Raw genomic sequence first — 22,446 nt, 5'->3', positions numbered from 1 at the left:
GATGGATGGATGGATAAACAAGACATAAGTGCTAATATGCAGTACAGCTTTCACTTCTGTTGATAAGGGGCGCCGCCATCTTGAATTCTGAGGTTGGGGTTGCAGAGGATCCTCCGACTTTCCAAGTCAGAATTCCAGCTTCAGGGCGTGTTCCAGTTGAAATTTCCGACTCAGGGCTTAGATTTCCAAGAGTTCAAATGGAAGGCAGCATTACTTCCAGGGGCTGGACTGAAGCAATCAGTCATGCCCCCATCCTGACTAAGCAGCATCCCCAAGCTAAGCTTAGTCGGGGTTTAAAGTCAGCTGAGTGCACTGGGAACTGTCTCAGAGCACGACGTGTGACTTCAGTGAGCTGTGCTATGTACCGGGGGTTTTTTAATCATGGTCTTCGATTTGCCCTCTTACTGTCTTATAAGGCCTTTACGGCTTCGTGACTGATCCACCTACAACTTGCTGCCAACATTCACATGCAAGATAAGGTGTGTAACTTCACACTCATCGGAGCAAAGAGCAAAGGCCAGGGGTACGTAATCACTCCAACCAGCAGCTGACGATTTACTCCAGAGATTAACATGATAATCGGCCTGCTAAGCCCCCGATGTTTATGACAGGACTCTCGTTAAGCCTTCCTGCTCTGCAGGGCTTAATTACGTCCATGTACTTATTAACTTCTGATATTTCTCATGGCCTCAGGGATGTTTAATCGGCAGGTAATAGCTTGAAGATCCAGTTCTCTGTTCCTGATGACACTACAATTGGATTGTGACCTGTGTGCCCGCATTTCAAATTCATCTTTGCAAATTCAGTCCACACATGCAGAAAATATGTTGTTTCTTTGCATATGTGTGTCGCAGAGAAAACATGCTATTATGCATTAGGCAGTAATTTTTAAAATCTTTTTTTGAAATCTTATGAAAACATTCCGCAATCTCTCACAATACAAAAACAACTACTCTGCATTTTCTGCTTAAATGAGAAGCTGAAGTGTATCAGACAGGTTATATCAGAAAATCAGTGAATGTGTATTAGTGAGTATGTATCAGAGAGTGTGTATCAGTGAGTGTGTATCAGTATCAGTGAGTGTGTATTAGTGAATATGTATCAGAGAGTGTATATTAGTGAGTGTGTATCAGTGAGTGTGTATCAGTATCAGTGAGTGTGTATTAGTGAGTATGTATCAGAGAGTGTGTATTAGTGAGTGTGTTAATGAGTGTGTATCAGTGAATGTGTATTACTGAGTATGTATCAGAGAGTGTATATTAGTGAGTGTGTTAATGAGTGTATCAGTGAGTGTGTATCAGTATCCGTGAGTGTGTATTAGTGAATATGTATCAGAGAGTGTATATTAGTGAGTGTGTATCAGTGAGTGTGTATCAGTGAGTGTGTATCAGTATCAGTGAGTGTGTATTAGTGAATATGTATCAGAGAGTGTATATTAGTGAGTGTGTATTAGTGAGTGTGTATCAGTATCAGTGAATGTGTATTAGTGAGTATGTATCAGAGAGTGTCTATTAGTGAGTGTGTTAATGAGTGTGTATCAGTGAATGTGTATTAGTGAGTATGTATCAGAGAGTGTATATTAGTGAGTGTGTTAATGAGTGTGTATCAGTGAGTGTGTATCAGTATCCGTGAGTGTGTACCAGAGCGTGGGGGGGGACTCAAATGACCTATCAGTCCATATGTGATATTAGAGCGTGTTCAAAACATTATAGGGTGTGCAATGTGAAGTAAGGCAAATTAAATAAAACACACCATGCTAAAACATTTTCGCTGCTTCAAACAAGAGGAAAACCTGCATGGTTCTCATTTTCCAAGAATGATCTACAAGAGAAGTTTTCCTACAGATGGGCATGGTGGGAGGAAGAGACGATCCACGTTGTGGCTCAAGCTAAATATGGGACTTTATTTTAAGCAGAACAAAAAGAACCACAAAGGGTCTAAACACAGGTAGGTAGAACTAAAGAACTAAAACAGGGAGCAACACAGGAACAAACAGCAATGCTGGGGCAAATATAAAACTACTAAACTGGAACAAGTACAGTGAAATAATTACAATGAGCAGGCGAGGGCAGGCACTTACAGACATGGCGAGGATAAACATGAGGCAGGTATCGGCAGTAATAAGTACTAGGAACACACAATCCTGAGGGACAAGCTGGAGTACACAGGAGTGGATCATCACCTCTCCACATGGATCTAGAACTACCTCACTAACCAATCACAGTATGTGAGAACTCAGGGCTGTGTGTCGGACAGGGTCGTCTGTAGTACGGGGGCCCTGCTGCAGGGAACGGTTCTGGCGCCATTCCTCTTCAAAATCTACACTGCAGACTTCTCCTACAATTCCACCAACTGCTTCTTGCAAAAGTTCTCTGATGACTCTGCAATAGTCGGCCTCATCACTGATAGGGACGACAAGGAGTATAGAGAACTGACCCGGGACTTTGTGGACTGGTTCCAGCAGAACTACCTCCAGATCAACACTGGAAAAATCAAGGAGCTGGTGGTAGACTTCCGCAGACACAAACATCCTCCACTGCAACCACTGAACATCCAGGGTATGGACATTGAGGCTGTGGAGAGCTACAGGTACCTTGGTGTTCACCTGAACAATAAACTGGACTGGACTCGTAACACAAATGCACTTTACAAAAAAGGGCAGAGCAGGCTGCACCTTCTGCGGGGGCTGAGGGCTTTGGAGTGCAGGGGCCACTTCCGAGGACCTTTTATGAATCCATAGTGGCATCAGCCATCTTTTACGGTGTGGCCTGCTGGGGCAGCAGCATCTCCGCTAGGGACAGGAAGAGACTGAGCAGGCTGATCCGGAGGGCCGACCCTGTTCTAGGATGCCTTCTGGACCTGGTGGAGGTTGTGGGGGACAAGAGAATGGTGGCTAAGCTGTCATCCCTCTTGGATAACATCTACCAACCCATGCAGGAGACTCTGACAGCACTGAGCAGCCTTTTTAGTGGCAGGCTCCTGCATCCATGATGTGACAAGGAGAGATTCAGAAGGTCTTTCCTTCCAGTCCTTGCAGCTGACCCCACACACATAGACTAACAAACACACACATCCAATACACCATGGAAGTTTCTATGTGCAATATTAGTTCTTGTCAATGCTTGTCACTCTATTGCATGCCTGTCCATATATATGCATCTTCAGTGTTGTACATATATTTATATATCCGCTCTATTTATACATACGTACATATATTTATCTGTTTACATATGCATATATACACATTTATTTTCTTCAATACACTCATCCATATTTATGTTTCCAGATTGTTCGGATAGTGGACTGTTTTTACTGTTCTGTTGGTACAGTTTTTATTCTATTGTATTTAGTTTTGCTGCTCTTATCTTGTGCTGCCCACTTTCTGCCGTGACAATGCAAATTTCCCACTTGTGGGCCTAATCTAATCTAATCTAATCTAATCTAATCCAATCTAGTCGGCCTCAAATCCCCAATAGAAAGGGGAATCTGGATGACTTAACTGTCTGCTCAGCCCATCAAGCCATGCAGCAGCCAGGGGACCTGGAGAAACATCAAAGAAGCAACACCAAATGGGACGACCAGCGACACCTTCTGGCTAAATGGGGAACTGACAGACAGAAGGGGTCTGGACAGGGACCAATCCTACAGTCTGATATAATTCACTCCAGTTTAAGTGCTTTTCAATACACAGAGTTTGTTACTAGTGAGTGACATATAGGTTCTGCATACTCAGCGAACCACCAATCACAATTCTTCATAGAGCTGCCCAATGTGCAGTATTCATATTGACATCTCATGATATACATGCAGTTGTCACGTCACATGAACTGTGATAATCAGTTGTGTTATGACAATAAGTTGCGCAACAACATTGGTACAATTTTAATATTGAAAAGTATATTTTAATAGTATATGAAAACGAAGTTAAAATACCAACAATACTTCTTCATGTCTCCCCTCCATCACCTTTCGCGTGTGACGACACTAATGGGATGGTTTAAGTTCAGCTATGAATTCTGGGATTCGGTATATCGTCACGACCGAAACTCTCATGCTGTTCACAAACAAGAAGGAATTTATTAGTTTCTGGCAAATACGTAATAACATCCCAATAAGTGTATATCGATATAAACGGTATTGTGTTATCCTATATCTCGTTTTGAAAATATATTGGTAGCAATGTCTGACTTTTTTCTACACTTAAGTAATTCCTTCTCTTGGTTCTTGCTGCCCCCACCCACCAGTTGAGAGCCACTGACCTAGAGAGAAGCAAATCCAATTAAATGACAAAAAGTGAAGTGAAATGTCTGTCTGTCAGTCCGGCAGGCAGGTAACCAGGCAGTAAAATGACAGATTTGAACCTCCCCATCTCTCGGTCATCTGAACACTTGTTTAGTTAAACTATCTATATTCTTAAGTCTGTGAAATCTGAATTTATGTTTTGTACATTTTGTGAAATCAAAGCTATTTCTGTTCTGCAGCTAAGAGCGGTTTCTCTGGGTGAGTGGACAAAAACAAGAGTGGGAAGATTTTAAAGATCAAATCATCACGTTTGGCCTGATCAGTATCAGCTGCTGCCTTTGCTACTCTGTGTCTCAGGAGCAGGCAAAGCCAGACGCTGAGAGGGCTCAGGGGCATGAAGCACTCGGTGGGAGGTCACCTCTGTCCCTGGGGACCTGCTGCTCCTAGCTAAGCCTGGATAAAAGGAGAAGCAGCTGCTCACATCTCATCTGGCATTGAGACGAGGACGATCAGGATGCTGAAGCGGGGGAGCCTTCACCTGTCATGCTGTGAGCTCATGCTGCTGCTTGGCTGGGCTATAGGTAGCACCGTTGGGGCCAAGCTCACACTAGGTCTCCAGGCCCCACGCAACCTCTCATACCCTTTCAGTGCCCTGAGGCTGGGAGGGGCCCTTCAAGTGGCTGTGGACCGGGTCACCACAGATCGCAGCTTCTTGGGGGGCCACAGCTTTGACTTAGTGTACACAGACTCCCAGTGTGATGCCAAGATCTCATTGGGCAGCTTCATCGAGCAGGTGTGGAGGGAGAATATCTCAGCCCTGTTTGGGCCAGTCTGCCCAGAGGAAGCAGAGGTAACGTCAGCAGTGGACTAACAGCTGCGATCATGTGACGGCTCCATGGCCTTCATATTTGGTGTCGTTTGCCATCAGTCTGTGGGGACAAACCTGAAATTTTATCTTCTCAGTTGCATCCTGTGATAAACTGCAGTTCATATGACTTAGAGACAGTTAATTACCTCCTGTATAATGTAAGATTCTTTCTCTTTAAGGTCACAGGACTCATGGCATCTAAGTGGAACATCCCCATGTTTGGCTTTGTGGGACAGTCACCCAAAATGGACAATTTTGCAGTGTATGACACATACATTAAGCTGGTTCCCCCGCTCAAGCGCATCGGGGAGGTGCTTATTAAAACGCTGGACTTCTTTGGCTGGACTCACATAGCCATAATCGGAGGAGGAGCAGAGTCGAACACCTGGGACAAAGTTGACGAGCTGTGGAAGTCTGTGGAAACACAGCTCCGAGGGAGGTTTAATGTGACGGCCCAAGTAAAGTTCGACGCCGCCAACCTGGACCTGGTCCGTGAAAACGTGAAGCACATCTCCAAAGTCGCACGAAGTAAGCCACTGCGGCACTGCAGTGTTCGCACTCTGTGTGTTCTTTACTTTCTTAGGGGCAAAAAACTTTTTCTGCTTATTTCTGGTTATTATGAATTAATTGAAGCAATTTATGTGCATCACACAATGATTTTCTTATGTTGTTTGCTCCAGATGCTGCACAATTATGCACTGCTCTCTCAGATCCATTTATTCAAATATAATTATGATTTAATGTGTGATTAACCTGTGATTGGGCACCCTTAGAGGCATAAAATATGCAGCCAGTTTAGGAATGCCTAAAATTCTCCTTATCGTTGTCTAACACTCTCCTGTCCGAGCATGCTTCTCCTGTAAGAGCCTGCCTTATACGTTAAACTACCTGGTCCAGTCTCTATCGTGCCCCGCAGTTATTGTGGTGCTCAGCAACACGGAGGACAGCAGCGCCATCCTGCATGAGGCCGCCAGACAGCGGCTCATGAATGGAGAGTATCTGTTTCTCCTTGTGCAGCAGTTTGAGGTCAGTGGCAATGTGGTGAGTAACCTGCATGAAAGAGATGCAGGTAACTAATACTAATGTACATATGTCCAAGCCGAATGCATTTTACTAAAGTAACTTTAAAGGTTAAAATGCGGCCTTCAAGGCCGACGACATTGAGTTCAATGTCTCTTTATCCTCTAGGGAAGCCTCTGGAAATACGCCGTGAACGATGTGAGCAACCACACAGCCCTGCAGGCCTTCGATATGGTCTTTGTCATTGGCCAGAAGTCCTATGATAGCTATGACTACTACGACTTTTTTGAGCAAGTCCATGAGAAGCTGAAACTGGACCCTTTCCACAGCAACCTGACGTCAGAGAATGAGGTGAGACGAGCTTCCTGTGTTCAAGCGTAACCACGGGATTCACACAGACATGCTTACATCATCTCGCGGTCATCAGTGGTGGGTGGAGCTTCACCGCCCCCCCACACCACCCCCCATTAAGTGCTACTGGGAAACAGCACTCATTAAGTCACATCAGAAAGAATCTGAGCTAATTGGTGTCAGATTAATTCAGAAATGCATCTAATACAGGGAAACGTCACATATTCCTTTCAATGAGCATGGGGGGGGGGGGGGGGGGAGAGATTGGGTCATTGCGGGGGGCAAGTAGGGTTTCATATTAGAGCCCAGAAACAGTATGTTAAAATTGAGTATAAAAAGTGTATCACAGACTATTTTTTTGGGGGGTGGATTGGGGTGTTGTGGGGGGGGGGGGGGGGGGGGCAAGTGCAGTTTGATATTGGGGTCTGTTAAATTGGAGTATACAGTGTATCACAAACCATTTAGGAGGGGGGAATTAGAGTGTTGGGGGGGCAAATGCAGTTTGATACTGGAGCCTAGGAACAGTATGATAAATTGGAGTATGCAAAGTATATCACAAAGCATTTTGGGTGAGTACCTACTAAACTATGTAAAAAAACACAGTAAGACAAACATGAGAATTCCCATATGCTGTTCCCAGGTCAGTCCTTACGCAGCCTATCTGCATGATGCTGTTCTGCTGTATGCCATGGCTCTAAAGGAGGTCTTGAAAGAAGGCAGAAACCCCTACGATGGGCGGGAGGTGCTGCGCAGGCTGAAGGACAAAAGCAAGATCCGATTCTACGGTCAGATAAAGAGCTCAAGCCAGAATCCACAGAGTGTGGAGGCGGCTCAGCCGATGAACTGGGGAATGTGTGATACTAAAACATGAGTTTTCCTTCTGTTTCATATGTGATCTGAGAAATGACGTCGATGCCTGTTCCAGGGGCCACTGGGTTGGTCTACTTTGACTCGGAAGGAGAGCGAGCCATGGATTACTCCGTCTACGACCTGCAGTACCCCAGTGATGTGCCCAAGTTTGTTCCTGTGCTGAACTTTGACAGCCAGTCCAGGACACTGAGGTCAGACAGGGCTGCTGGAGCGTGGTTACGGTGCCCCACCCTTTTGTCCTTGCCTGCTGACCCCCCACCGTGGCCGCTGCCTGTTTTCCTGCAGACCCACCGCAAAGTTTCCCTTGATCCTTTGGCCAAATGGGGAGCCGCCAACTGACTATCCTACCTGCGGGTTTGACAACGAAGTCTGCGAATGGCTCTTCCAGGGTGAATGTCGGCAGTCTTCCTCTCATTTACTCATTGACCATTTCCTTCACTGTTTATTCACCTGAGGGATGATCTTACAGTCACTTCCAAAGCTTATGCACATATTACAGACATACATCAAGAACAAATGTGCAACACTTATTCAGCATCACTTATGGTTCACATGAACAAAACTGAAACATTTAAATTGTAAATAATGCTTCTTTCATTTAAGAAATCAGCCCTGAGTTTCTTCCCTATATTCCTGCCCAGACATTTCTCTGATAGTTCTGCTGGTGGCACTGCCAATTCTAGTGCTGTCTGCTGTGCTACTTATGAGCGTCCTGCTGGTGCAGAAGTGCCGGCTTCAGACCAGGTTGGATGGTGCATGCTGGTGGAGGATCCAGTATAGTGACATCACCATGATTAAGGAATCCAAGGTGCCAGCTGATGACTTTACCCTATAGTAGACCTGGTGAGTGTCTACAAGCTAAACACCACAGTGAAACTTCTGTTGTAACCCTCTCTCTACCCAGGGACCTCAGTCTGTGGTCACCACGGCAACTCGGAGTGCCAGTGGAGGGTCTCAGACAATGACGTCCACCAACAGCTATGGTGTGAAGGACACCATGAGCAAGGAGAACATCTACACCGCCAGTGGTGTATACCAGGTATACACACAGTCACACATGTGTGCAGATATGCACACACTCACATGTAGACATGCAGAGGCACACACAGACACATGTGTACAGACATGAACACCCTCTCAGACAGACATGCAGAAGGACATACAGACCCATTTGTGTACAGACAAACAGGCACGTACACATTCCAGTGGTCATAGACTTAAATGGCATGCAGACAACATTAGTCTGTACTAGATTCCAGGACACACAAAGACACATACAAATAGAGGAAAACATGCAGTCACACTCAGCCACACTCAGCCACACTCTGCTACATTGCGCCACACTCAGCCACGCTCAGCCACACTCAGCTACACTGCGCCACGCTCAGCCACGCTCAGCCATACTCAGCCACGCTCAGCCATACTCAACTATTCAGTGTGTTTTCCATTGACAGGGAAATCAAGTGGCCATTAAGCACCTGGAGAGGCAGATCATCAGTGACATCAGGAAGCCTTCTATTCTGCAGGAGTTTCAAGTGGTGAAGCTCTGCTCTGCTCTGTAGCTGCCTGTAGTGACATTCCAGGCCGGTGATGAAAAGCTATAATATTCAGGATGTTTGCATGTGTTTAACGATCATTTCTCTTCCATCAGATGCGAGAGCTGAAGCATGAGAACTTAGTGCAGTTCTTTGGTGTTTGTGTTGAACCACCAAACATCTGCATCATCACACAATACTGTAAGAAGGGCAGCCTGAAGGTATTTGGGAAATTTCATGGCTATTTGTGGCCATTACAATGTCATGTCTTGAGAAACTTCGGAAATCCTGGGCTGATTGTGTCATGGTGTCTCTCATAGGATATTCTGAGGAATTCAGAGATCGAGCTGGACTGGATGTTCAAACTGTCCTTTGCCTATGACATCGTGAATGTGAGTGTGGAGATAGCTGAACACATTCTGCTGCATCTGCTGCTGGTTCATCAGAAATACCTGATTCATTAACATGCATGAATTTTGGAAGGTCTACACTCAACCACACAATCATATCACTCCAGGTCCTTGTCTCACCTTCCCTATAGGGGATGGATTTTATCCATAAGAGCAGCCTGAAGTCCCATGGGAACCTGAAACCCACCACGTGCCTGGTGGACAGCCGTCTGCAGGTGAAGCTGTCTGGGTTTGGGCTCTGGGAGTTTCGTCATGGCACCAAACACAGAGTCATCCCTCAGGAAAACCCAAAGTATACAGGTACGGTTTCATTGCACTCAATGAGCAGTCATTGGCGAATCACTGCTGCTCTCATTTGGTTTTCAGCTGTATTTCATGATGCTGCTACAGGATTCTTTCTCCGGTCTTCTGTCTTTGGTTACAGAGATGTACTGGTTAGCTCCAGAGCTCCTCAGGCAGATCCACTTCACCTTCAATGGGAACCCAAAGGGGGACGTTTACAGCTTCGCCATCGTCATGCGGGAGCTGATCTACAGCGGGGAGGATGGGCCATTCCATGACCTGCAGCTGGAACCCAAAGGTGGTTCTTCCACAGCTGTATATTTTGGTCGTGCCTTTGGGAGCCCAGTTGGGAACACAGACCTCATTAGTGTGTCGTGTTTCTGTCTGGCATCAGAAATCATCCGGCGAATCAGGGAGCCTGGCCCAGGGGAGTTTCTGCGGCCCTCGCTTTCGGCCCAGGCCTGCAACGACGGCATGGTGGCCTTGCTGAAGGCCTGTTGGAGTGAGGAGCCTGAGCAGCGACCGTTGTTCCCCTGCATCAGGCGCCGGTTGCGGGAGGTCAGCCCTGAGAGGTTAGCGCCTGCAGGTACACGACACAAGCCAAGATAATAACAGGAGCCAGTTACAGCTCAGCAGTTTTATGGAAAATCCTAGGCATAATCAACACAAGAGCAGAGATCTTTCCACTACTGTGAACAGAAGATGGAACCACAAAGCACCCAGAGGGAAAATAGAGAGCTGCAGAGAGATACAAGCACAGACCATCACATAGCCAACACTGAGCTCCTAAGACTCTAATGTAAAGGGCAACCCTCCCTTTAGATAATTAGCAAATGAATCACACAGTAAAACTGTTTCTTATCATCCCCATCATTTCAGCCATGTAAATATCCTGGACAATATGGTGAATAAGCTGGAGAAATATGCAAATCATCTGGAGGAAGTGGTTGAGGAGCGAACCAATCAGCTAACAGCAGAAAAGATGAGAGCTGACAAGCTTTTGTCTAGCATGTTACCAAGGTAATGGAGCATAATTATACATTTAGCTATAAAGAACAGAAAGGTATTATGGATTAAATCTATAAAGCATCCAAGATTAAGGAGATTTTAAAGTAGCCTGCAAACCTATGTGTTTTTAAATAATTTTGGATAACCTTAAATGACAAAACTGCATGGAACATCTGCTGTGCTCTTCATATGATAACATAGTGATCTAGCTTGTGTTCAGCTTCTGTCTCATTTCCCCTTGAATCTCTCCCATGTTGGTGTACAGCTACATTGCAGACCAGCTCATGGCAGGGAAGTCAGTAGAGCCCATGAGCTATGAGATGGTCTCCATCTTTTTCTCTGACATTGTGGGCTTTACTACCATGTGCTCAATCAGCTCGGCCTTGGAAGTGGTCACCCTGCTGAATGACCTGTACAGCCTCTTTGATGATATCATAAAGATGTATGATGTCTATAAGGTAGATACTGTCCATAGCCACCCTAGCACAGGGCCTATCAGAGTGCATCACTGTGATTCCCTCATGTTCTCATGCCGTTGTCTGATCATGGGGCTCAGGTTGAAACGATTGGCGACGCCTATATGGTGGCGAGCGGCTTACCGATCAGCAACGGCCCCCGGCATGCCAGCGAGATCAGCATGATGGCACTGCACTTCCTGCATGCTGTGGCAGCCTTCCAAATCCGCCACTTGCCTAAGGAACGCTTGGCGCTGCGTATAGGGATCCACTCAGGTTCGCCAGTCTGTCACATCTTCATGTTGTATTAACATTGGAGTAACACAGGAGCAGCTATATGATAACCTCTGCTAATGTTGCTTGGTAATAATAATGATAGTGGCAGGGTCAGGATACTGCCTGTGCTATTCGTGTGTAGATGAACTCTACACTCAGATATTGGGTTACATTATTCAGGAAAGGAGAAACTCACACACAGAGATGTAAGGTTAGTGCTGACTTTATCTGCATTTATTATGCTGTGAAACAGTGTAAAACTCCTGCACCCTGATTAGACTGTGGGGTTCCTCTGCAGGTCCAGTGGTGGCTGGGGTGGTGGGGTCCACTATGCCTCGGTACTGCCTATTTGGGGACACGGTGAACACTGCGTCTCGCATGGAGAGCAACAGCCTGCGTGAGTGAGGCACCGAAAACTATATCCCTCATGGCTCCATAGTAGAAGAGCCCATGTGCCAGACTGGCCAGCCTACAGTTCAAACGAAGAATATGACAAAGGAAACCCTGAGCTGTTGAACAGCTGAAACCCAACTGGTCTCCTCAGTTCCCAAATGTTTTCGAATTGCTGTTAATATATAGTAGTGTGTGTGTCTGTATGTATGTATAACCAACCAGTGTGGGTGATACACCCTGGCCTGCATCCCACTATAGTTAACAGATAAATATAGGAAATGTGTTTATATTGCTGCAAAGTGTAAAACGTCTGCTTTAATGTTGCTGTGCCTTCTGTGTTGCTCTGACTAGCGGATATGTAACAGGTTTCTTCCTGTTTGTGTGTGTCGTTGTGACATCCCTGCTCAGCCTTGAAGATCCACGTCTCTCAGAGCACTGCTGAGATCCTCCAGAGAATTGGCACATTTGAACTGGAGGAAAGGGGTGAAATCGAAGTTAAGGTAACATATGCCAGGTCATATCTCACCTGACAAAAGATATACGGTTTACATAGTGACATATCAAACAGGACATTAACATTTTCATCTGTGGATGTGAAATTTATTTTATTATTCTACAATTTTTATATTATATGTTGTACATCCATAATCTCCCCCGGGATCACTGAAGTGCATCTTAATCTTAATTGTATATTTGCATTATTGTCTTATTGTTTTTTAGAATTGTTTTTAGACTTGTCTCAGTACGACGTCCCCTTTTCCAAAACACTGAACACATGCACCATTTCAGTAGCCTATGTGAACCAATATCTATGTTGACCAACTCCATACTGCTGCCTGTTTCATAGAGATTTCATAAAGTGGACACGATACTGAGACAAGCGTGAAAATGATTGTAAATAACTGCAATATATGATTGCTGAGGTGGTGCTGCATATATTCCCTATCAGCTGAGTATGTGTGTGCTGTCACCAGGGAAAGGGCACACAGAGGACATTCTGGCTGAAGGGGAAGCAGGACTTCCAGCCCCTTGCCCTAACCCAAAGTGGCCCCTCTACTGATCGCACTTCTCCAAAGGAAGAGGCAGGGCATCCAGCCAGAGCAGCCAATCAGACCATGGCAGTGACTCTCAATAGTGTGAGATGTAGAGGAAGTTTTCACTGAATATTTAATATCATGTATGAATAAACATAGTAGCTTGTTATTTTATTTATGCCATCCATCCATCCATCCATCCATATCCATTTATAAATACAGCTGAGGAAAAAATGAAGCGACCACTCTTCATTTTTAAACACATCTGCATTAAATCCTGGCTTAATTGTGGTTCTGCTGGCAGAAGGCTACGCTGAGCAGCAGGTTGCTTCCAGGTTCAAATTTGCCAAGACAGTAGTACACAAGAATAAGGTGAAGCAGGAGACACTGGGAACAACCAGAAACCAGCCAGGGAGAGGGTAGACACAATTTTCAAATGCTGAAGATGACCATTAACTTATCTGACAGTTTTGCATGAATCGGAGGATGACATCAAGTGACCTTCAAAAGGAATGGGAAACATTAAGTACTGGTGTGAAGTGCACTGCTAGGACAGTTCGCATCAGGCTTGCAGAAGCAGGACTGAGGTCCGATAAAGGAAGGAAGAAGTCCTTAATTAATGAGAAACAGAACCAGGCTACAGTTTTCAAAAATATATATATAAAATTCACAGACGCACACCCATAAATTGAGAAATAAGTAAAACAAGAAAAATGTTGTAATTCTTTCCAAGGCTGCGTACCGTGAACTATATACAGACATGTAAAGAGACTTCAGGCTTTCTGTGTGCATGCAATCTCACTGCTGGTCTGTGTCCCTAGCAGAAGAAGGCTGATTTCCCCCTGGACAGAAAGGAGAAGGCGCAGAGAAGCCTGACAGCAGCAGAGGCCAGTGACGCTGCACTTGTTGTCCCCTCCATTTAGGCCACAGCCCCGACTCTAGCACAGCAGGTGATCATGTGACCTGTCTGAGAAGTGACCATCTAGCATCTACACGCTAAGTTGGCCGAGTGCAGCATGAGGTGCTGGTATACTCTGCAGGAGCTCGGTGACAAAGTTCAAGGGAGGATCTTACATGATGTTTGGTTAACAAAAGGTGTACATATACAAACCTTATGAACCTTTCTTATCTTAGAATAACAGAAGAGAAACTCTCTAGTAGCCAAAGGCTGCACAGCAAACATTAAACTGAGTGGTACATGTGTATGAAATCAGGCAGTAATAAAGTACGGTAATGTTTCAAAGACTTAATGTGAATTTTACCAGATACGCAATGAATGAAACTCCATTGAAATGTGAATTTATTTTACCAATAAAAAAACATATGAAGCTGATTTTAAAACTAATCATTTGTTTACAGCTTTTATAAGTGAAAAAGGAACGATTTCAGACCATATTCATCCTAAATGTAGCACATAATTTTACTCCATACATAGCTTTGATCCGAAGTCTCGTATTTAGGCATTTCATGCCATTTTAAACCATAAAAACCACATTAGATGTTAAATGGATGAGGAGAAATGTTGTTCATGCCCTGAGACCTAAATCCCTAACCGTCACCTGTGCATTTGTGTCTATGTGTCTGTGTCTGTGTGTGTCTGTGTCTGTGTGTGTCTGTTTGTCTGTGTGTCTGTCTGTCTATGTGTCTGTGTGTGTGTCTGTGTGTGTCTGTGTGTGTTTGTCTGTGTCTTTCTGTCTATGTGTCTGTGTGTGTGTCTGTCTGTGTGTGTGTCTGTCTGTCTGTGTGTGTCTGTCTGTCTATGTGTCTGTGTGTGTGTCTGTGTGTGTGTCTGTGTGTGTCTGTGTGTGTGTGTCTGTTTGTGTGTCTGTCTGTGTCTGTGTCTGTCTGTGTCTGTGTGTGTCTGTTTGTCTGTGTGTCTGTCTGTGTGTGTGTCTGTCTGTGTCTGTGTGTCTGTGTGTGTGTGTGTGTGTCTATGTGTGTGTCTGTGTGTGTGTGTCTGTGTGTGTGTGTCTGTCTGTCTATGTGTCTGTGTCTGTCTGTCTATGTGTCTGTCTATGTGTCTGTCTGTCTATGTGTCTGTGTCTGTCTGTCTATGTGTCTGTGTCTGTCTGTCTATGTGTCTGTGTCTGTCTATGTGTGTACACAAACATTTTCTGTATCTGTAGATGTGGCACAGGAATCTGTCTGTCTAAGTGTGTGGGGACAAGTCACTGTGTGTGTATGTTTGTGTGTGTGTGTGAGTGTGTGTGTGAGCATGTGAGTGTGAGTGTGTGAGCGTGTGCTCCCCAAAGTGGGCCTGGTGCCTGGTCACCCCCGTGGTGAGTGCAGGAACATCAGGAAGGTTTGCATCAGCACCACACACAGCAGGCAGAGTGACGGTCCTGTGATTGGGGGGGAATACACAAGAAAGTCACTCCCAAATGGCACATGACAGATACTCACCCCAAAATGACACCCACAACAATTCCCATCCAGACATATAAAAAGAATGAGAGGCTTCTCCAGTAATCAAAAACTAATGTGGTCCGTGGGTCCGTCCAGAGAAATAAAAATGTGAGAAATTACCTGCAAGATGTCCCTCACTGGACGACTCTGCAACTGTACAGGGAACAAAAAGCAACAGTAAATGCTCACAAAGACACTTGAAACAGCAACTGGAGGTCAGAGTCATTCATTTCTGTATGCATTATGCTGGTTGATGTTCAATATTATAATGTAAACCATGAACCAATGACATAACTCAGCAACTTTGAAAAGAAACAGCCCAGCATGTGGGGGGACAGCAACCCCAGAGGACAGGTGGCTCTTTTACACCGCTATGGCTATAAGGCATTCAGCGGAAATAAGGAGTCACTTTACGCAGGTTAACAGAGAGCCCCCTAGTGTACATACAGGCCTTAAAACGCTGCAGAATTATACCCAAGAAACAGAATAGATCTTCAAAATGACCTGAGAGCTGAAACTCCATGGTGAGCACCCCCCCGCTGGAGTCCACATGCTTTTGCACACTTCTGGTTGTGCACGGGGCCTTAGGGGGACAGCGAGAGACAGAAGCAGTGCAAGCACATTGGCCTGAGCCGTCCGTTTGACCACACACTCACACGTACACACTACTATGGGCTTACAAGCATGTGAGACCTTCAGCAGTGCAAACCACCATTATTTACCTTCCTGAAATAAATAAAGATTGACTGAGAAATAAAAATTAGAAGTAAAAGTAACTTTCTTTAAAGCATAAACATTATAAGAAAAGGTGCATTCTGCAGCAGACGTGACTTTTCACATGGTCTCTGACTGTAAAATCATTCTATCATGACAATACTCACCTTATAATGTGCTACAACCAAACTCACTGTGCATTCTCCACTGTGACTATACTCATGGTCTCTCCGATTTCCCCATACTCACTTTGCATTCTCCACTGTGACTATACTCATGGTCTCTCCGATTTCCCCATACTCACTGTGCATTCTCCACTGTGACTATACTCATGGTCTCTCCAATTTCTCCATACTCACTGTGCATTCTCCACTGTGACCATACTCATGGACTCTGTTTTCTCCATGCTCGCTGTGCACCCTCCCCTATGATATCTCCAGTATGTTCTTCTTGTCCTTACTGCCTCTCTCCTGTGACCATACTCCACCATACTAGACCCTCAGATATTCATACTCTGTAAAATATCCATACTCCCCACTGTACTATGACATCACTCACCATCTCTCCAGTATGATTGTGGTGACTGTCTGTCCACCACACTGGCCCTCAATCCACACGGACCCTCTCTTTATTGTAACCATACTTTAACTGCACTTAGCTATTAACAATACTCACTGGCTGGCAGAAGAGCTTTTCTCCATCACAGATGTTGACCTCACAGTGGAGCCAGACTGTGGAGACTTTCTCCAGACGCTGAAAGCGGAAGGAGTTGAACTTGAACATGGAGCGGGTGTCTTTGGCGTTCTCGAAGATGGTCACGGTCTGGTCTGAGGAGCAGCTGGGAGTGATACACACTGGTCAAACCTTCATGCATCTGTACACTGTGTAGGACCTAAGGCAGCATCTGAAGACAGTGGTGTAGGACAATGAGATGAATAAGCATATTTTCTGAGAATGATCCAACACCTAGGAGCTTGTCATATGCTACAGCATCTGTATAGTGAATAGTGATGCTGCACAACTTAGTGTATCAAAGGACACTGATGCATAGCCTTAGCATTGACTCTTTCTGCTAATCTATCACCAGACATTACCACAGCGTTACCTGTTAATTATGAGGCTCCACCTCTTCTTGTCCGTAGAGTAAGGAGAGGGAGTGGCCCAGCAGTTGTTAATCACCACTTTGAATCTATTGATGCAGAAATATGTAAGTTAATGACCTGCATGAGAAAAAGTTTTTGACTATGGACACCTTGATGTTTTCAGATCCAGCTGTTAAACACTTTGGGCAACTTTTGGGCAAGAATAATAAAGTAAGAGTGATGAACTGGATGCAGTCTTTTCAGTATCTGAAGACGTGCAGCACTGCTCACCGGCTGCTGAGGCCCTTGGCCTCGATGCCTATGAAGACCTCTGAGCCAATTTCGGATGTGTCGATGACATAGGGCGCATCCTTGGCATACAGGAACTTGGAGTTCTTCAGAAAGGAGAATCACAGACATTGTAAGAGGCCCATGGCCCTAACTATGATTTGTAGTTCTTTCTACGAGTAGCCATACCGCTCGTTCATATACGGCCTTCCAAGAAGGCAGCGATACTCACAGTGAACACGTTCATAGACAACTGAGTTTTAAAAGAGCCTACGCTGCCGTTGTTCACGTAAACGGTCGCCACTCTGGAAGAAGCAGACAGAGAAGTAACGAAGCTGCAAGTCTTTGTGTGGGGACAGAGGCGGTCTGCGGACAGGCACCGGGGGCGGCTCTGCCGGCTGGGCGGAGCTCACCTTTGGCTGAACACAGCGTTATTCACCAAGTAGGCAGCCCTGTAGGTGCAGCTGAAGGAGTAGTTGACGGGTTGGTTCCTCACCGTGAGAGAGGTGTCGTTGGAGATGATATAGTTGTTAAACACGTATTTGGGATCCTTACCATCCATATACTAAAAGAGAGACATTATGGAAGCCACAGTCATTTTTTTTCAGGACTCCTGTCTTTTCCCTAGCATGGCTCAGGAAAGACCTCTGTGTTATTAACCAAGTCTGCACACGCGTCGCATGTCTGCAGGAGTTGTGCGGCATGCTGCACCTCAGACTGGGTCCCACAGTAGGAGTGGTTCCTGGGGGTCAGGTCCGGGACAGTGAAGCGGTAGTACCCAGCACTGATGACCCCCGTATAGCAGATCCCCCCCAGGGAGAGTTGCTCGATCTCCCAACCATAGGGACATTCGGGTACATTGGCGATAATCATGTTCGGGAAGCAGGAGACCACGACATAATCTAGAAGGCATAGCAGCCAGGGGATAGTGAACAATGAGAGAATTTCATGTGTAACTGCAGCCATGTGCAGTGGGTCATATCACTGAGATGACAGAGGGAACACAGTGCCTATGCTCCACAATAGGGAGTGCTGAATCCCAGAAAACCTGCCTGCTTTCTGTGGAAGACATGCCCAGGCCTGGGGCAGCGCCATCAGCAGGGCCGTCAGCAGCAGCATTTCTCCAGGCTGTGGGGGGGTCACAAAGGCTCACCTGGCTTCACTCCGGCAGCACAATGACTAACCAAAGCCAGCGTGAGAAGACAGCAGGGGCCACCTCACCTTCACGCTGACGGGACTCTGGGCATCGAGAGCTTTCACCACCGTCTCACACTGCTGCCACATTTTGGAAATAACAAAGAACATCAAGACTCCCTTCCTGTCTGTTCCTTCTGGTAAATTCTGGAATTATCTATCAAAACAAGCATGACAATGGACACAGCTCTCTGCTTAATGACCATCTGCTATATTTGCATTACAGCCATACTGAGCAGCATAGCATGTCGAGGCAGGCGATGCTTACAGGCTTACAGGATATCTGTGGGTCTGCTGCCGTAACCCCAGCACCGGGAACCGCCTTGGAGGATCCGCAGGCCGTCACCGCAGCAACAGTGTCCAGGCCAGTGGCAGGTGATCCGGTGGCCTTGTCAATGACACTGATGCACCACCCAGCTGGAGCAAAATCTCTCCCTTTATACCTGGGCAGGTTCGCATGCCTCCCACCTCCATGGCAAAGCTTCGTAAGACGTCGCTGAGAGGAGGGGCACAAAAAGTTTTCTGTGCCTGATGGACATTGACATTCAAATGAGACACGTCTCCGGGAGCGATGGGTCTCCAGGGGCGACGTGTTTGGCCTGGCGGCCGGCCCCTCCCTTTCAGCCCCTGCTTTTAGAGCTGCTCTGTGATCCTGGCTTCCTGCAGCCTGTGTCCTGCACACAGTCACACTGCATCCCTCCTCAGACACCAGTTGCATCAGTAGCACAGGTTTTGTGTGTCTGGCCGGCATATTCCAGAAAATGGCTGCATCACTTCCCAGCATACGGACTTCAGCACAGGTGTACAGGGCGGCAAGGAGGGTTTGAGGATAGTGCTGTCTTAGTGAATCAGGGTCCCCTGAGTGCATACTGGCTCAGAGGCCTTTGTCCCTGTTTTAAAAGGACACAGCCGCTAGGTAACACTGTCTCCATACCATTTACATTTAACCATCCTGATACTCGTTCAGAGCTGGGAGGAGGACCTGTAGTACATCCCTGCCTTCAGAGGTCACTCAGGGACAGTTTAATGGTGCTTTTCCACTGGCATGCAGGAACCGAGCTGTACTTGAGCCATATAGCGAAGAGAGAGGAGTTACAGCAGGGTTCCAGCTCACTTCGGTTTTCCACTGCAGATTGGTCAAGTCAAGTCATTTTATTTATATAGCACCGTTAAAAACAACCAGTGGCCGATCAAAGTGCAGAGCAAGGGGGGGAGAATGTAAATATCCATAAAAAAACATAAATGAAACAAAGTAAAATGTAAAATATAATAAAACAGACATTACAATTACAATAATTAAAATAAAACACAAAAAATGCCTTGACTGAATATTTAGCCTCGACTTACAGTAAGGTGTTGCTAGGTTTGGAGAGTGACAGGGCCATAACACTGAAGAGCTGCTCATACACTGTTCACACAATGTACATCGTGATTTTCTACGTGATAATTTCTGCTAGCACGTCCATGAGAGAGATCTGTGTGCCATGTTAACATAAAATACTAGCAGAATTAGCATTCATGCAGTAAAAAGACCATAAGAACATAAGTAATTTACAAACGAGAGGAGGTCATTCAGTTCATCAAGCTCATTTTGGGAGCATTCAACTAATAGCTCATAATTGTTAAAATATTATCTAGCTCTGATTTAATGGAACCCAGGATTTTAGCTTGCACTACACTAACAGGAAGACTATTCCATACTCTACCTACCTGCTCTGTAAAGGTGTGCTTTCTCAAATCCATTTTAAAATGTGCCCCCGCTATTTTACACCTATGGCCATGAGTTATAGTATTTAAACCTAATACTGAAGTAGTCATTTGGCTGAACAGCATCCAGACCTGTTACAATCTTATATAGCTGGATCGTGTCCCCCCTTAGTCTCCTACAGGGAAGAGCAAGTACTAGAAGTCAAGATGCGTCTCAGCATCTGAGTGCATGTGAGTGTTGAGCAGACTGTGCTAAGCACCTTGCGCAATGCTCAGAGCAAAGCCCGGCCACCCGGGGCCAGGCTCCTGCCTGTTCCCAGCTTCACAATAGGCAAGGCTGTACTGCTCACAGTGCCCAGAGATTCCACTACCCTGCTCAGGTTATGTGACTCTGGCCAGAACACAAAATGCACCTGCGATGATTCACATTGGTTTGCTCATAGTGCTGTCCCTGGTGAGTTAATTAGCAACCAGTTGTTTCTCTTTTTTGGGTGCAGGGAGCACCGGGTTCTTCAAGGCCTCACACTCATGTGCAGTATGCACACTACTAAGATTAGCCAAAAGCATGATGGTTATAACGGAGATGTTCAGATCCTCACAGGGATCTTATGCTACCCTTGAGAAAGATACTTGAATCGCTTCATTAGATGTAAAATTGTAAGCTATTAAAGTTGGTCTGAAAAGGAGCTTTTGCTAAGTAGCAGCTAATGGATATGCCTTGTCGTAACATGATCGCGCTGGGTCCTTGCTGTCTTTCACAAGCCCAGAGGGCCACACTATCTGGGATCATTGCAATTCCATTCTGGGGAGAGAGGAAACAAAATGCTATTTGTGGGCCTCACTGACATGTGTTTTAATTTTCACTGGAGCCCCTTTGACTTTTTGAGGTCTCACTGTGGGAGCACAGGCCTTATCGAGGGAATCTGAGACAGACACAAAGCTCTCAGCTGTCTGCTTCCTGTCTGCTCTTCAGTCTCCCACTAAATTCTAGACCCTCTTAGTGTGACATTATAAAAGCACTTCTCAGCATTTTCAGCCCATGGTTGATGGGAGAAGATTAATCGTGTAAGTGCTGGTCAAAGTTATGAGTTACTATGTCTCTCAAGTTCTTGCTATATTACTAATTTGTTATATAATCAATTTTTAGCTATTTTATGTTGGAAGCTAAAGTCATCTATGAAAATACCCATATTTGACTATGATAGCCACATTAAGTACATCTGACTCATTGTCACCCTCTGGTGGTGGTTCTGGTGATCTTCTGGCTGAAAGGTGATTCTAGCAGTGATGGTGGTGGGGGGGGGGGGGGGTGTTCCACAAAGCAGTATTTCCCAGTTAGCTGGATATCTTAAGATACACATGAAAACAGTCCAATAAAAAAGAGGTAAGTGATCTTCCTATTGAACAATTGGACAGTCCTTACATTCAGTTATCTGGCTAATGAAGAAATGCTGCTTTGTGGAAGATACCCTTGGATCACCATTAAGGTGGAATGATGCCTGTAGCCATGCATTTCTCCTGAACTTGTAAAAATGTGAGCAGTTCAGTTCAGTGACATTGTGTATGAGCGCAAGGTGTATAGTATCTGCTGGGGAAAAATGCAGGTTTAGAAACAAATTAAAGACTAGCAGTCATTTCTGTCCAGCAGGTGTCGCTGGCCATCCTGTCCTTCCCATTGTCTTTAGTGTTTATTTTGCTTACCTGATGGCTCCTGTGCTGTTTCTTGGTTCAGTTGTGTATTTAGGTTCCTTCCTTGTTTGTCAGTGTTTTATTTCTTGTTGTATTTCAGAAGGTTAGAAGATTGTTCTGTAAGTTGTAGCCTGCCCGCTGCTTGTTGCCCTAACCCTTTTATTTATTTATTAAAGTTATTTTTTGTTTTTATCCCTTTTTGGTTTTCCCCTTGTGGTTGTTTGTGTTTTTCAGTTTTGTTAATAATCCCCTGGTGTCCTGTGAGCACTCCGGTTTCCCCCCACAGTCCAAAAACATGCTGAGGCAAATTGGAGTTACTAAATTGCCCGTAGGTGTGCATGTGAGAGTGAATGGTGTGTGATTGTGCCCTGCGATGGGCTGGCCCCCCATCCTGGGTTGTTCCCTGCCTCGTGCCCATTGCTTCCGGGATAGGCTCCGGACTCCCCGCGACCCAGTAGGATAAGCGGTTTGGAAAATGGATAGATGGATGGATGTCCTGTGAGCCGCAGGTGGATCGTCCACCTTCCTGCCTGCACCATGCCACGTCTTGAGTCCCTGACATTATGTGGCTGCGCTATTAGTTGAATTTTAAATTACAGACAATTTTCCATATTCTGTAAAG

The 22,446-nt window shown here is 45.6% G+C and overlaps 2 protein-coding genes across 2 annotated transcripts; one reads left to right on the top strand and one right to left on the bottom strand.

Annotated features, from left to right (window-relative positions):
• The first annotated feature begins 2,084 nt into the window (after positions 1-2,084).
• Positions 2,085-14,015, top strand: gucy2g (guanylate cyclase 2g). The gene is made up of 25 exons (XM_048988293.1): positions 2,085-2,108; positions 2,201-2,589; positions 2,781-2,971; positions 4,824-5,092; positions 5,290-5,638; positions 6,027-6,151; positions 6,299-6,481; positions 7,122-7,266; positions 7,407-7,542; positions 7,637-7,740; positions 7,993-8,159; positions 8,256-8,390; positions 8,806-8,889; positions 9,003-9,107; positions 9,207-9,278; positions 9,428-9,596; positions 9,721-9,876; positions 9,973-10,150; positions 10,458-10,598; positions 10,852-11,044; positions 11,143-11,317; positions 11,616-11,714; positions 12,119-12,210; positions 12,685-12,846; positions 13,566-14,015. The coding sequence occupies exons 1-25, from the start codon at positions 2,085-2,087 to the stop codon at positions 13,665-13,667; spliced, it is 3,945 nt and encodes a 1,314-aa protein (XP_048844250.1). The 3' UTR covers positions 13,668-14,015.
• Positions 14,016-14,841: 826 nt separating this feature from the next.
• Positions 14,842-18,353, bottom strand: tectb (tectorin beta). The gene is made up of 10 exons (XM_048987172.1): positions 18,287-18,353; positions 17,946-18,136; positions 17,648-17,799; positions 17,467-17,539; positions 17,238-17,341; positions 16,970-17,053; positions 16,540-16,702; positions 15,655-15,733; positions 15,271-15,303; positions 14,842-15,086 (listed from the first exon to the last, which is right to left on the bottom strand). The coding sequence occupies exons 1-10, from the start codon at positions 18,351-18,353 to the stop codon at positions 15,013-15,015; spliced, it is 1,020 nt and encodes a 339-aa protein (XP_048843129.1). The 3' UTR covers positions 14,842-15,012.
• Positions 18,354-22,446: the final 4,093 nt, after the last annotated feature.

Source organism: Brienomyrus brachyistius, chromosome 20, assembly GCF_023856365.1.
Source record: "Brienomyrus brachyistius isolate T26 chromosome 20, BBRACH_0.4, whole genome shotgun sequence".
In the NCBI taxonomy this organism is placed as follows: domain Eukaryota; kingdom Metazoa; phylum Chordata; class Actinopteri; order Osteoglossiformes; family Mormyridae; genus Brienomyrus; species Brienomyrus brachyistius.
This window is presented reverse-complemented; position numbering and strand designations above follow the sequence as displayed.

Excerpts from the sequence above, each read along its gene's own strand:
- gucy2g (XM_048988293.1), top strand. The coding sequence starts at position 2,085 with ATGGCGAGGATAAACATGAGGCAG. Across the intron at positions 6,482-7,121 it reads ACCTGACGTCAGAGAATGAG|GTCAGTCCTTACGCAGCCTA; the intron begins GTGAGACGAGCT and ends TGCTGTTCCCAG. Across the intron at positions 8,391-8,805 it reads CCGCCAGTGGTGTATACCAG|GGAAATCAAGTGGCCATTAA; the intron begins GTATACACACAG and ends TTCCATTGACAG.
- tectb (XM_048987172.1), bottom strand. The coding sequence starts at position 18,353 with ATGCTGCTGCTGACGGCCCTGCTGATGGCGCTGCCCCAGGCCTGGGCA. Across the intron at positions 17,342-17,466 it reads TGTCTATGAACGTGTTCACT|AACTCCAAGTTCCTGTATGC; the intron begins GTGAGTATCGCT and ends TCCTTTCTGAAG. Across the intron at positions 15,734-16,539 it reads AAAAGCTCTTCTGCCAGCCA|GCCCCGTGCACAACCAGAAG; the intron begins GTGAGTATTGTT and ends TGTCCCCCTAAG.